Raw genomic sequence first — 15293 nt, 5'->3', positions numbered from 1 at the left:
AGTAAGACACCTAAATCACTAAGGTTTAACCACAAAGATTGTAAAATACCAGAAATATTTTGAATACCTTTAAATAAACTGAGATCTTTTAATAACGCAGGTCCAAACAGCCCTTCAAGAATACTTTCAAATCCTGAAAGGATAAAAAAAAAGTGAATAAATAAAACCCATCATCACGATAATTACTGAAAAATACTGCTTTCTTCTGGTTCACAGAATCCCTGGTTATCACCCTGAAGGGATGCTCAGGAAACAGTCCCTGAGAAATCTAAAAGGGGTGTCTGCACTGCTAATAATGAACACAACAAAGAGTCAAAGCACATTCAAAGTTAAGAAAAATAGAAACTAGAAACAACCAACGAAAGAATGGAGGTTCAGAGTCTCCACTTCTACAAAACTTTACAGGAATGAGATTCTGAAAAACTGCCTTCCCAATGAAGCATCATGCTTTGGAACGTCCATAAACTGTCTAGAACAGTCTAAACAGTCCCTTTTTCTGCATAACAGTTGATAACATAAACTAACTTCTCTCAGGTTAATAGTCTTCTAGAGAAAAGTCTCGAGAGCAGTTTTCTTCACCTCTCACAATATTTTAGAATGAAAAGTAGTGAATTATTTCACAACACAATATTAAATACTTGGTCCATTTTTAAAGGCAAAACTCACTAGGTACACAAAGAGAAAAAAAATGAAGATAAAAAAAAATCACATAGCTGTACAAAAGTTGTTCAAAAGCATTATATCCTTTACCAGTGTGAAAGAAAAAGAAAACCAGGTTTTCTAACTGACTACATCAAAAACTGTTATGTACTTAATGAAATACAGTTTAAATGTCTTGCTGTTGTGTATTGTTATGAAAGAAAGAGAAAAACCTTAGAATAGTGAAATCTACAGTGTCTTTTAAAAAAAAGAGAGAAAAAATGTCAAGGCCCTCACTATAAAGTTCAAATACTTATTACAACTGATCTGAGAATCCGTATGTACTTTAACTATGACCTTTAGAAAGAATTAATGTCATGCATATTTGGTACACATTATTACTTTTCAAATGCATAGAAATATCAATGAATTTAGAAAGCAAAAGAGGACTGGAAAGATGGCCTTTTAAGGGGCTGGAGAGCTGGCTCAGCTTCTCTTCTTAAAGACCAGAGTTTGATTCCTGGCATCTGTATGTAGACTCTTTTTTTTTTTTTTGAAATTTAAAGAAAAAATTTATTGAAGATCTGAAAAACAACTCCTACAAGATTGACTTTTCCATAAAACTGCAGCTACACGATGCATTGCGTCTATCATGTTAAAACGTGCATTAGACACAAATACAAAACCCATGAAAACAAGCCACCATTCTTTAACAGTTGAGCAAAGATAAGATGCCTAAGGAATGACATGGATGACTTGCAAAGGATGGGCTCTTTAAGCACCATTAAAAAAAAAAAAAAAGAGCACAGATGGATGAGTGTTCAGTTATATACACTGAAGTGAACCTTTGGCACTAGGAATCAGAGCATTTGTCATAGAGCATTAACACATATTATAAAAGTGCGTAGTGTCAAAGGAACAGAACCACCAGCATTCAAAAGCAGCTTTGTCAACTAGGCAAACACTCTACAGCATGTCTCTCTGTTGTCCGTCACTGATACACTGGTAGAAACTTTGAAATGAAAAAAGGAAGAAAAAAGGAGCAGTTACTCCTTTTATTTTCTCTGTTTAAAATCAAAGAGGAAACAAACAACTCTGTTATACACTAACGGTCTTCAAAGTACATCATTTGTACAAGAGAAGGACTAAGAACCAAACTGTTTACAGAGATCCAAGCACGAGGGAGAGAGGGCGAGCACGCCCTCACACGGCTTTCCGATGGTACTCAGGAGGGGCCACTTCATAATCACTGGCACTGAACAAGGTTGCAGAATTCTTCGCCAGGTACTTGAGAAAATCATGTAGATAGTTCAGTAATAAAGCAAGGCTTTTCTCATCTAGAGGCGTGTAGGCCAACATCGCTCCAATTCGCACAAATAATCTCAGCAAATGTGGCGCTCCGTACACCTGGGACATGGGCGCATCCGGGTGGTCGGTGAGGATTTCAGCGTACTGTGGTCTCTCAAACTTGTAGAGAAGCTGAGTGCCCAACATGACATTGAAGTACTCCTTTATGCCTGCCACCACCTCATTAACAGCATACTCTTTATTATCTGTATTTCCTCGAGACTTCTTATAATTTGCATAATCCTCCAAAATGGAATCCACATTCTTCTTGGCAGGAAGATAAAAAAGCTGCTTTTGTCTGGTGATCAAGTCCCAGTCATCCACAAGCCAGGGTTTCAGCTCTTCAGGGATCTTCACTTTAACTTCAACTCTGTTCATGAAGGTTTCTTCATTTTCAACGGTAGGATCTACCCGGGCTCTCTTCTTCCTAGGAGGCTGAGGTGTCTCACTGGTACTGCCACCATCTCCATTTCCAGGTGTTTTCTGCTTGTTCTTTTTTGTTTTCACTTCGACATTTTTCTGTTGCAGGCCGGATGTCTTCTTCCCCGGAGCAGCCCCTCTCATCTTGCCCTCTGCATATTGTTCCTGATTGGCCTTTTGAAGTTCTCGCTGTTTCTGCAAATTGGTGTCCACGTATTTGAGTACTCTGCTTTCTGGCACCCATTCATCCCAATTTTTATTCCAGCCACTGTAATGGATGAAGTATTTCACTTGTTTGTCCTTTATGGCAACCTTTACACACTTTGCTTCATAGAGAAGAGGCCCATGAAAGCACAGCACTCGCTCGCCCTCCTGGAATTTCGGCTTAGGGTCCTGCTTGGGCGCCATTTATAAGTGATTCGCCGCCTCCTCCTTCTCCCACCACCCCCGACTACCGCCCCCTACTCTCTACCCCACCCAACTCTGTATGTAGACTCTTAATTGTCTTAGTAATACCAGTCCCCGAGGATCCAATGTCCTTTTTGGCCTCCAAAGGCAGTGCATACACATGGTACACAGACAGAGGTAGGCAAATTACACATACAATTAAAATTAAAATTAAAAGGCAGACTTCAGAAACAGTACTATCTTGCTAAACTGATAATAAAAATAATATTGTAATTAAAATGTCTTTGCTCTACTTCCTATAAACCTCTAATCTGCAATACAGTAGCTACTGAAGTTCGTATTGTAATTAGAGTTAATTTTTATATTATTTTTAAACTGTAACTTTTTGATTTATCATTAGAAAGCAATTATTTTTCAATTTTATTTCTTGACATCAAATTATTCTAAAGGTATTAACAAAATTAAATTACCCACTAATCAAACAGCTGATTGTTATTTACCTAATGTAATTAGTTACTGTGTCCTCTTGCTCTTTCAAACATTAGAAAAGAAGAAAGGCGTGAGTTAGGAGCTGTAGAGGTAGAGAGGCAGCGGTGGTGGTGCAATCATCGGGATTAATGGCCAAATACTATCTATTTTTGACCCTGGAGACTATAGAGTCTCAGTAACAGTTAACCTCTGTTCCTTTAAGTAAATCTCAAAACAGTCTCCAACTCCAATTCCTCTTATTTTCCAGAAAGGAATTCTCATCTTTACAGTAAGACTGAAAGCATTTGAGTCTCTTAGAAGGTATTAAATAACCAAAAAATCCAGCAGGTTTGGTAGTTCTTACATGAAAGATCTATTATATAAAATTATAACAAATTTTAAACTCTCATAGTAAGTCAAATTTTATTTTTGAGACAGGGTTTCTATAAATAGCCCAGGATAATATCCTTAGGTCCTCTTATCTCAGTCTCCAGACTGCAATGGTTACAACTGTGTACCACCATGCCATGGCTGTCCTCAATTTCCAAAAAGGAAAAATGTAAACACAGCAAGAAAGGGGAAAATGAACCAACGCTTGGGGGAATAGTAATTCAAAACTAACAAAGATCAAAATCTGAACTAGGTCAACTGAGAAAGAAATTCAGTAATACATAATCATTAGGAAAAAAAATTACAGAATGAAAAACAGAGTGGCCCTGAACTCTGAAGGCAGAGTGCAGGCAGATCTGTAGGTGAGGCCAGAAGGAACTGCAGGACAGCCAGGGCTACCCAGAGAAACTCTTGTCTCAAAACAAAAAAACAAAAACAAACAAACAAAAAAGCAGGGGGGGGCGGTTCAGAGGAATGCTTGCTGGATATGATGCAAGATTACAGCCAGCATTCAAGAGGCTACACGAGTGGAATGTCCAAGTTCAGAGCTATGCTACAGAGCAAGTTTCACACCCAGACTAGGCTACTGACTAAAGTCCTGTATTAGGGGAGGGGTGTAGAAACTCTGACAAAAATAAGCAAGCAGTCAACAACACAACAAACTTAGTCATAAAAGATTTTGCCACAACTAATTTTGTTCTAAAACATAACCATATGTAAGCCATTTCTCTTCTGTTCACTTGCCACAACACACTGAGCCTTATGCACTACACACTTTAAATATTTTGCTGTTCTCTGTTCACTGGATATTAGCACTATTCAGTTTTACTAATAATAAATATCGAATTTAGCAGTTGCATAGCAACACTGAATTATCTTACGTGCTATGCCTAACATTAACAAAAGGCAAGTAAGAACAAAGACACTCAAAAATTCATACCAAGATTTCATAGGAAAGCCAGGAAGAAAGATAACAAAGTACCATAAGGAATAAAAACTGCGTTCCCCAGCCATCGTGGTGGCTAATCTTGATTGGGGCCATCTCATACCTAAGGCAGGAAGGTGGTGGCTGCAAAGAAGATGAAAAAAGTCTCTGGAGTCAATCAACTCTAGGCTCCATCTGGTGATGGAAAGTGGGAAGTATATACTTAGATACAAACAGATACTGAGGATGATACAAAGGGCAGACTGAAACTGGCCATCTGAGGTAATTGGCCCAGCTTTGATGAAATCTCAAACAGAACACTATGCCATGTTGGTTAAAACTGATGACCGGCACTACACTGGCAATATACTGACTTGGGCACAGCATGAAGGAAATACTACAGAGTATGCATAATGGCTGTCATTGATCCAGGTGATTTTTGGTTATTTATAATTAGAAACCTGCCAGAGCAGACTAATTAAAAAGTAAATCTGGAAAGTGTTCCTTTAATAAAACTTTGTGAGAGATCCTTTTAAAAAAAGAAAAAAGTAAAAAGGAGCGCTGTTCACTGCAACTGTGCACATGCGCCTGCCTCAGAGTGGCTCAACACACTGGCAAAGAAGGTCTTCAAAAGGAGTTTTAATGGCTAAACTTGTGGGTGTTTAAGGAGCTTATTTTTGGTTTAAAAAAAGATGAACAAGCCAAGACTGCAGGCAAACAATGAGTAAAACATGTCCCTTCGTTTTGGAAGTTTATTTATTACACATCCACTGAACAGTCTGAAATTTTTGGCAATATTAGAAAAAAACTCAAGAAAAATAGTTGAATAGCAAAAATTAAGAATTTGGTCACTAACCAGTTTATTCTTACACGCCACACACAGAATTAAAATTCCAAAGCTGATACAGATGGAGTTTTAGAACTTGAAGCAAAATGTAAATTGTACTTCAGGTCTTACTCTTTGGGCTTGAAAAGTTGACTGAACTTATGTTTACTGTACTATCAATACCCTTTGTTTATGCTACTGGAAAAAAAAAAAGGAATACTGAATAGGCCAGTCATGGACTTTAAAGTACCTTTATGCAGACTGTCACAATTTTAAAACCTGTCTCCCGGGACTTGACTACTTGCAAAGAAGTCCTAATCAGCATCACAACTGGTCTCTGTCTGTCTCCAAGTCTCTTCACTACAGCTTTCAGTGTCTACAGAGTCTACTTAGAGCTTCTTTAAAGAGAACACACTGCGAAAGAACACAGAGTCCTCCCTGCAATCCCCCATCCAACAATAAAATCATCTTATAATCTGAAACAATCTCCTTTTGTAGGGTGTCATTTCTCAACACAGCTCTGCTCAGACTGTTTTGTTTCTGTTTTGCTATTCAGTATTCATCTCTTTGCTAAGATTTTCTCAAGTCTCTGCATCTCACTTTTGTCCAAATTAAAGTATCAATCTCCTTCCAAGTACTCTTTAATCCAGTTCAATAAATATTTAGTCCTTTAACCAAAATATATTAACTGAGAACATCTAGTGGACCAAGGCAGACCCTGAGTAGCAACAGTGCGCAGACAAGGTATCAGCAACTCTCTCTCCTGGAGCTTTGGCTTCCACTCTCACCCTCAGATTTCTCAGATCCTTGCCCCTTTTAAACAGAAAAGCAAAATGCCAAACCTCTCTGTTTTCTGCCATATGTACAGCACTGCAGAAGCATTTTATAAAATAAAACTCTTGTGTGCTGTCTAAATCTTGTGTGTTCGTCTTTCTTTCACATGTATCTTTCTCCCAAACTAAAGTTAATGTTGCAAAGGCCTAAAGAGAAGCCTTCCCATTCCTACAGTGTTCTTAAACTACAGATTCTAAGCTTCATTTTTAGGCTCTGATTTCCTCAAATAATTCCAAAAAACATGACGTTAAAATTTCCCACAAATGCCTCCCTTTGATCTGAGTCACAATCTCTACTTTTTTTAATTTCCAAAGGATAAAAAAATAGATTATAAAAAAATAACATGGCAAGAATATATCAAATACACAGCCAATTAAGGTCAGCAATGAGTTTGTTTCCTTTTAAACAAATATTAATCTTGAAAATATTCTATTAAATGATAAGGGCCAGAAGATCTAACACCTCTGAACAATATAAATGTGATTGGTTCTTATTAAAATGTAAGACTGTACAAATACTCCTTCCTGAATGTCTCTGTAATGGTGCTGGAAAGATAGCTCAGTGGTTAGAAGTGCTTGCTGCTCTAATAGAGGACCCAGATTCAGTTCCTGGAAACCACACTGAAGCTTAAAATTATTTGACTGAAATTATTTGACTTTAGTTTCAGAAGATATGATACACCAGGTACACATGGGAGGGGTGTACTTAAGATACATGCAGACAAAATAATACACACATAAATAAAATCTTAATATGTTATGTTATAGTGTCAAACTAATCTACATATTCAATGCAATCCCTATCAAAATTCCAATGACCTTCACAAAATTAGGAGGAAAAGGTCCAAAAATTACCATGGGAGAAAAAAAGACCACATATAACCAATGCAATCCTAACAAGAAAGAATACTAATGAAGGTATGACAATACCCAACCTTAATTGACAAACACAGTATTGTACTGGTACAAAAATAGGCACATAGACCTGGAACAGAACAGAGGTTCCAGAAATAACACAACATAGCTGTGGCCACCTACTTTTTTAGCAAAAGTATCAAAATATATACTTAATTTTTAAAAAGCCTATTTAATACCGGAGTGAAACAAGGCATTTATCTGTTAGCCTATACAAAAATCAACTCAAATGGATTGAACGTTTTAATTTAAAGCCTCAAATTCTGAACTTTTAGGGAAAAATACTTCAAATATAGGCATAGGCAAGAACTTTCTGCATTAGGACTCCAATACTACATGTAGCACAAGAAAATACTCTCAAGATTTGACAAGTAAAATTATATAAAACTAAAAAGGTTTGCATAGCACAGAAAATAATAGACTCTACCAGCTACAGGGACGTAATAACTAGAAAATTTAATGAGCTGCAAAAATTAAAAGACACATACACACATTAACAAACCAAACTGCCAATCATTTATTAATTAGAAGAATGAACCATTCATTCTCTGCAAATTATAACACTGAAATTCCGTCTCACTACACTGAGAATAGCTATATTAAAACAATAAAGTAAAAACACAAGAAAACAAACCAAACAAAAAGAAAGAAAGGAAAAAAGAAAGAAAGAAAGAGAGAGAGAAACAAAAAATCTGAGAATGTTGACAGGAAAAAAGAACCCATATTCACTCCTGGAATGAGGGAATAAACAGGTCTAACATCTATGAAAATCAGTACAGAGGTTTCTCAAACAACAAAACACAGAACTACCTTATGACTCAGGTATATCACAACCAGACATATGTTCCCAGGAGCCTAAGTCCTACTAGAGATGCCTATGTTGCCATGTTCACTGTGGTTCTATTCACAATCAAAGAAAAAAATTGAATCAGTCTATCCAGCCACTAATAAATGGATAAAATGTAGCCCAAGAAAAAAAATTTTACCTGCAAAGAAAAATGAAATTGTGAAACTTGTAGGATGAATCTACAAAGTAAGTGAGTTAGTCCAGGTTCAGAAAGGCAAAAGATCCATTTTTTTCTCATACATGGGTCCTAGTTAGTGAGCACACACTGGTAGAGGTTATGAACCTAGAAAAGGGATCAAGAAGAGATAGGAAGGAACAAGGGAAGGGAGGGAGGGAGGAAGGGAGGGATCAAGGGAATACACAGAATGTGAAGAGAGAAAGGGGAGGGTGACTGAGAGTGGAAGGATGAAAGACAGGTAGATAGGGAAGAACAATGGGAACAAATTACTATACAAAATGCTACAATGAAGCCTGTGACTTAGTGTGCTGATCTTAGAATTTAGAAAATAGGGGCAGTGCAGCTCCAGTGATGCACCCCACACCATCATGATGGTTAGTGAGGAGCGGTGAAGGCAGAGCCCAAGATACTGAATCAGGAGAGGCTGTGCCTGTCTCAGGGTCACCATAACATTCTGTAGAGGGGGCTAGTTTTATGTCCTACGATACAAAGCACATTAAACAGCAATTTGGAGTCTCAGTCGTGCATTTGTGTCTGGGATATTTTCAGTTCTATCTAGTAGAACCATTTTGTGAGAAGCCAGTCTTTGGCCCTTGCCCTGTCAGAACTGTGGTGTCTGTGGTCGTGGCAGCCCGTCTTCCTAGCAGCTGTGATAGTGTGCTGTGAAAGGTGGAAGTCCTGAGTCTGTTCTGTGTGTGGCGTAAAACTGTGGACTGGTGGAGCCGAGGGTTATGAGCATTTTTGAGAGCTCTAAGAGAAACTTGAGTTTGAGGCTGGAACATCACTGGAATAAGTTCAAAGAAAAACAGTATGTAGCTCTTTATTTGTATACATGAACACAATGTGACTCATCAGAGTTTGGGTAGTGAATACAATATATGGCTCTTTTTGGATACATGTAATAAGAATTGGAATTTCTATGTACTCTGCTTCTCAATCAATAAAATCTGTTGTGAAAGAGTTAAAAAAAATGGGGCTAAGAACACAGAGAGCCTAGCTCTGACTCCCAAAACCTACAAACATCTGTACCTCTAGTCCCAAGGGATCCAACACTCTCTTTTAGTTTTAGGCTTCACAGGCACCAGGCAAAAAAGTAGTGCCTAGGCATATATGCAGGTAAAACTAAACACCATACACATAAAGTTAAAAAAGTATTACCAAATATTTTTTTAAAAGAAATTTACATCATATTAATAAAGTATTGGGGCTGGAGAGCTGGCTCATCTGTTAAGAACACATATTCTTACAGAGGATCCTGGTTCCTAGCACCACATGGTAGCTCAAAACCACCTGTAATTCCAGTTCTAGGAGATCCATCCCTTTTTTCTGACCTCCTCAGGTACCAGGCACACATGTAGTACTTAATACATACATGCAGATAAAATACCCATACATATAAAGTAAAATAATTATTTGAAAAATAAAATATATGCCTTGCCATTAAAATACTTAAAATTTGGTGGCTAGATGGCTCAACTGGTAAAGGGGCTTGCCACTAAGGATTGCAACCTGAGTTCACACACACAGTGTTTAAAACAAACAAACAAAACCCTTAAAACCATAATCAAAGAGTCAAAATTAAGATTTCAGCTATCATGTATATACTGACAACTCACCAATCTCACAATCTTGCTCTAGATCTTGTTTCTAATATCCCACTGTACACTGTGTACCAAGATATCATAATTCAGTGGTTTTTAACCTATGGGTTACGACCCCTGTGTGTGTGTGTGTGTGTGTGTGTGTGTGTATCAGATATCCTGTATATCAGTTATGTATATTATGATTCAAAACAGTAGCAAAATTACATTTATGAAGCAGCAACGGAAATAATTTTATGGTTGGTGGTCACCATACCATGAGGAACTTTTTATTAAGCGGTTGCAGCACTTCAAAAGGCTCAATAGTCTACTACCTTTCCATTTTCTTCACTACCTACTCTTCCTTTCTTCCTTAGTATGAAAATGGCATCATGGAGGTCACTCAGGTTAGAAATGTCAGTCAAGGTTCAGTGGTGGTGGCACACGCCTTTAATCCCAGCACTAGGTAGGTAGAGGTAGCTAGCTAGATCTCTGAATTCAAGAGCCTTTCTACAGAATGAATTCCAGGACAGCCAGGGCTACACAGAGAAAGCCTGTCTTGAAAAAACAAAACAGACATTAAGAATTCTATTCATCTTATTTCAAATCCCCACTTTTTCAAGATGGTAAAAGTTACTTGCTGGCTGCATGCAACCCTTTAAACCCCATAGTTGAAGAAAATAAAGCTGTTCTCTGACGGCCATGTGTATGCCATTGCAGGCATGTGTATGCCATTGCTGGCATAAGCCTGTACTAATACATACACATAATAAAGAAGATAATATTAATAAATAAAGAGTTCAAATTCATTTTCTCTTTTCCATCCCTGACTTTTGACTGTTACTATCCCTTTCCCTAACAACTATAATGCCATCCATAGCAGCAGTTATCATTAACTCTTTAAAACATCCTCATCAGTGTTGATTCTGTTCTGTATGTAATGAATGTCTTAGGGTTTCTACTGTGTCTTAAAAATCACAACCAAAACCAACTTGGTGAAGAAAGGGGTTCTCTTCATTTACACCTTCAAACCTGGCTCACCACTGAAGGAAGGATGGAACCTGGAGGCAGACACTGAGGCAAAAGCCACTGAGGAGCAGACTTGCTCTTCATGGCTTATCCAGCTCGCTGTCTTATACAATCTAGGACCAGCTGCCTAGGGCTGGCACTGCGATAGTGACGTGGGCACTCCACATCAACATTAATCAAGAGACTGACCCACAGACTTGCCCACAGGCCAATCTGATGGGAGTACTTTCTCAACTGAGAGTGCTTTCTTCCAAATGGATATGTCAAATTGACAAAAAACTTGCCAGCACAATAAACTACACTTTAAATTACTATTGGCATTTTATCCATGAGATTAAACAAAGAAAATGAAGCTTATTCACATCGTAGCATCAACCTGCCTAATTAAACTACAGTCTCTCAGCCGGGCGGTGGTGGCGTACGCCTTTAATCCCAGCACTTGGGAGGCAGAGGCAGGTGAATTTCTGAGTTTGAGGCCAGCCTGGTCTACAGAGTGAGTTCCAGGACAGCCAGAGCTACACAGAGAAACCCTGTCTCAAAAAAACAAAAAACAAAAAAACTACAGTCCCTCAATAAGCATTCAACAAATAAATGTATAAATTAAATAAATACAAATATATCCATTCATTCTAATACCTAAATCCTTATATATGTTCTGAGTGGCTTAAGAAGTTTTACAATAAAACTTTACAATAACAATTCTATTTTGTGTATCTGGCATGAAGACTTGAAGTAATAGTAAACAGAACAGAAGGGGCAACTGAGATCTGATGAAGAGAGATGCCTTTCTAGCCCAGGTCAACCTAGTCTCCCTATCTATAAAACAAAACTAGAAATGAAAAGGTTTTTTTAAATAAAAAAATAGAACTACTTTTTATACAGCTTACTACTATACATTTTATACAATAAATGTGTTCACAATCAACCTAAAAACAAACCAAAAAGAACATAGCTCAATAAAACAGTGCTATTAATAAAATCAAAAGAAGCCGGGCATGGTGGCGCACACCTTTAATTCCAGCACTTGGGAGGCAGAGGCAGGCAAATTTCTGAGTTCGAGGCCAGCCTGGTCTACAGAGCAAGTCCCAGGACAGCCAGAACTTCAGAGAAACCCTGTCTCGTAAAAAACAAAAACAACAACAACAACAAAAAATAATAATAAAATCAAAAGAAAAGGACTATATATTTAGCAGCTGAAACATTTTCAAAATAAATTTTATATAATTATATTTGTATGTTTACATATAGAGTCATGAATGAGATTCCTATGAATTAAATGACCAAAGTATCGGATACTCAATAGCTAAGAGATAGGAATATCTTGAGAAATTCAAGTGCAGTCAAGTCATTTGTTCTGTTAATACATGTTATATCTGACTTCAGTAATTATTCTTAGAAAGAAGCCATTTAAATGTAAATCTGAAGATGATTAAGGGTGAGTCAATTACACCTGGAGTTGACAATCTCTGGGTCTCAATCCCTTAGAGAACCTCAGTCATATAAGGTCAAGAAATGCATATGAATGCCATTTATATAGTAAAGTGTGCATGCATACATACATTAGCCCTTCCTCCCTTACACACATTCATTCCCTGCCCCCCCCGTGTGTGTGTGTGTGTGTGATAATTTTTCTTAAAGATGCCAGAAGTATAAATTACAACATAACAGGTAGGCACAAGATAAAAAGGAGTCCTCATGCTTAGTGGGAAGTGATGGAGTTAATTAAAACAGAACTATAAGCTAATTATTTCCTTCATTTTAATGAAAATGGGAATCTGTGTGACTGAAGTATAGAGGTATATATTAAACTTTCACATTACTGAAAGAATGTTCACTTTCTGGTACTAACATGGCTGGCAGGAGCCTTATACTGCCAGAGGTTTCATTTAATGTTAGTATAACTCTAGGGTATTTCAAAACTATTCATATACTCAACTCCATATTATCTGTAAGGTAACTAAATACATTCTTAAATTCTATAGCTTAAATATTTATAAATTACCTAAGACAGAATCTGAAAGTATATTAGAAAAAGTATATTTGGAGTATTCAACCAATAAAACAGGGGATTTGAATTTTATATTCTTCTTTTGTTCCCTGTAATTTAAAAAGCAACTAAATAAAACAGTAATTATACATCTGCATGACAGAGAAAAAGTATATAGATTTTTGGCAGGAAGGGGGCAGAATAGGAGATCTATGAAGGGAGGGCTCCCCAAGGTCCCCTTATGTTTGGCACAGGACTCTGCACCAGCTTCCATCAGTTGCTGGATGAAGTCCCTCTGGTCTCTCTGATGATGACTGTGCTAGGCTCCAGTCCCAGAATAAACACTCTGCAGACTGGACAAACTGCAGGTTGCAGGTTGAATGTTTTGTGGCTGGGTTGGTGTGCCAATCCCTCCACTTCAGGCCTTGCCTGGTTACAGAAGATGGCCAGTTCAGGTTCCCAGTACTAGGTGTCCTCATTACTAGGAGTCTTTGCTAGGGTTATTCGCAACTGACAGAATCAACTAACCAGACTCATAGGAACTCACCGAGTTCAGGGAGCCTATAAGGGTCTGACCTGGGTCCTCTGCATGTTACTGGGGTTCTTGTGCTCGTAACAGTGGGTGCAGGGGTTGTCTCTGACTCTTTTACCTACTTGTGGGACCCTATCCCTCCTGCTGGGTTGTCTTGCCCAGCCTTGATTTTATTATAGCTTACTATGCCATGCTTGGTTGATGTCCCTGAGAGGCCTGCTCTTTTCTAGGAGATGGGGAGTGGAGAGTTCTGAGGAAGAGGGGAGGGAGAGACTGCAGTTGGGATATAATATATGAGAGAATAAAGATTTTTTAAATGAATAAATCTAGTTTGCTTGCTTGTTTGTTTGTTTAAAAAAAAAAAAAAGCTAGGTGTGGTAGTGCACACCTTTAATCCCAACACTTGGGAGACAAAGCAGGCAGAGCTCTCTGTTCAGTTTGAGGACAGCCTGGTCCATACAGTGAGCTCCAGGCAAGCCAGGCCTACATAGAGAGACCTGTCCCACAAAGGAGGAAGGAGGAAGCATATAAGAAGGAAAATTTCACAAAACAGAAGGGAGAAGTGACTCAATAAAAACAGCTGAGAACTTCAATGTCTCACTTCCAACTAAGCAGAAGAAACACAGGAACTTCACAGCATCACTATTAATCAACTGGACCTGGAGGAAAAGCAAGAAGTCACCAACCAAAACCAGCCAGATAGATATTCTTCTCAAGGGTTCAGGAACATTCTCCAAGACAGTATGTTAAGCCAAAACAAACAACTCAATAAATTTGAAAAAAGATGTAAGTCATATATCATATAAAGTACCTTCTTCAATTATAATGCAATGAAATTAAAGATTAACAGAAAAAAATTGACAAAAATAAAAATTAACACATTCTTAAGCAGCCAGTTAGTACAAGTAGCCACAAAAGAAAGTATGCAATGAAAACAAGAATGTAAAAAGAATACAGCATCAAAAGCGAATATGCAGTCAAAAGTCTTCAGACATTTGTATGTGTGGATATCTACATTTTTTAGAAAATATGTATTGAAAATTAATGTCCAAGAGTCCCCAATGTCTTAACACAATTCATCTTTAAAACTTAAAAAAAAAAAAAAGAAAGAAAAAGAAACTCAATACTATTAACAGGCCTGAGACCTTAGCATGAATGACACCATGTTAGAAGCATCATTCTGACCTTGGAACCCAACAGCTCAGGCCCTAGCATCTGCCAAAATTAGAACAAAGACATAATCCATCAAAGACTAGTCCCTAGTTTCAGGATACAGGATTAAATATTAGATGGACAGGTGGGTAAAATAGCTAGGAGGGGAAAACTGTTACAGTTAGAATTCAGTTTTAGAAAAGGAAATACAGTCTCCATAGGACCAGGGCACCACTGTAGGGGATATTAGGGCGGGGAGGCGGGAGTGGATGGGGGAGCTCCCTCATAGAAACAGGGGGGATGGGGATGGAATAGGGGGGTTGCAGAGGGGAAGGGGGATAACATTTAAAATGTAAATAAATAAAATAACCAATTTTAAAAAAGAAAGAAAAGGAAATACAGAAAGAAAATACTGTAGGAATGAATGGGAAAGTACATGGGATAAGGCTACAGAGTACAGCAATTGAATGCCTTACAGTAAAGTGGACTTGAGCAATATAAACAACAGCCCTAACATATAACTGAAGAGTGTAGAAACAGAAGCAAAACCATCATTAGACATAAATTCAAGAATAGAAATTAAATAAAAAGACTACTACTTCTGGAGTGAATTGCTGGCACAACTGTGTGGAGTCAAAAGAAGGAGTTCTTATATCCCCCCTTACCCAGGAAGTTATATATGCTGCTGTGTGGCAGAGTGGATAGCAGGAACCATTCGTTTCTTCAGCCTTAGTGACTGTGATGTCTGGGATGAGCTCTGTGACCTTTTTCCTAGTAGTCCACTGACATGCATTCCACCATGGCCTCTTTTGGTCCT

General features: G+C 37.9%; 2 protein-coding genes across 2 annotated transcripts in view; both read right to left on the bottom strand.

Moving 5' to 3' along the window:
* The window catches only part of Lcor (ligand dependent nuclear receptor corepressor), a 113480-nt gene that overhangs the window by 68008 nt on the left and 30179 nt on the right, over positions 1–15293 (bottom strand). Inside the window, exon 3 of the mRNA NM_001370767.1 lies at positions 68–133. The gene's annotated coding sequence lies outside the window, so the exon portion shown is untranslated. The remainder of the gene's footprint in view (positions 1–67; positions 134–15293) is intronic.
* Morf4l1b (mortality factor 4 like 1B) lies at positions 1193–2902 on the bottom strand. The gene has a single exon (NM_001326287.1). The coding sequence runs from the start codon at positions 2812–2814 to the stop codon at positions 1843–1845; it is 972 nt and encodes a 323-aa protein (NP_001313216.1). The 5' UTR covers positions 2815–2902; the 3' UTR covers positions 1193–1842.

The sequence above is a fragment of the Mus musculus genome, chromosome 19 (assembly GCF_000001635.26).
Source record: "Mus musculus strain C57BL/6J chromosome 19, GRCm38.p6 C57BL/6J".
Taxonomy (NCBI): Eukaryota; Metazoa; Chordata; class Mammalia; order Rodentia; family Muridae; genus Mus; species Mus musculus.
This window is presented reverse-complemented; position numbering and strand designations above follow the sequence as displayed.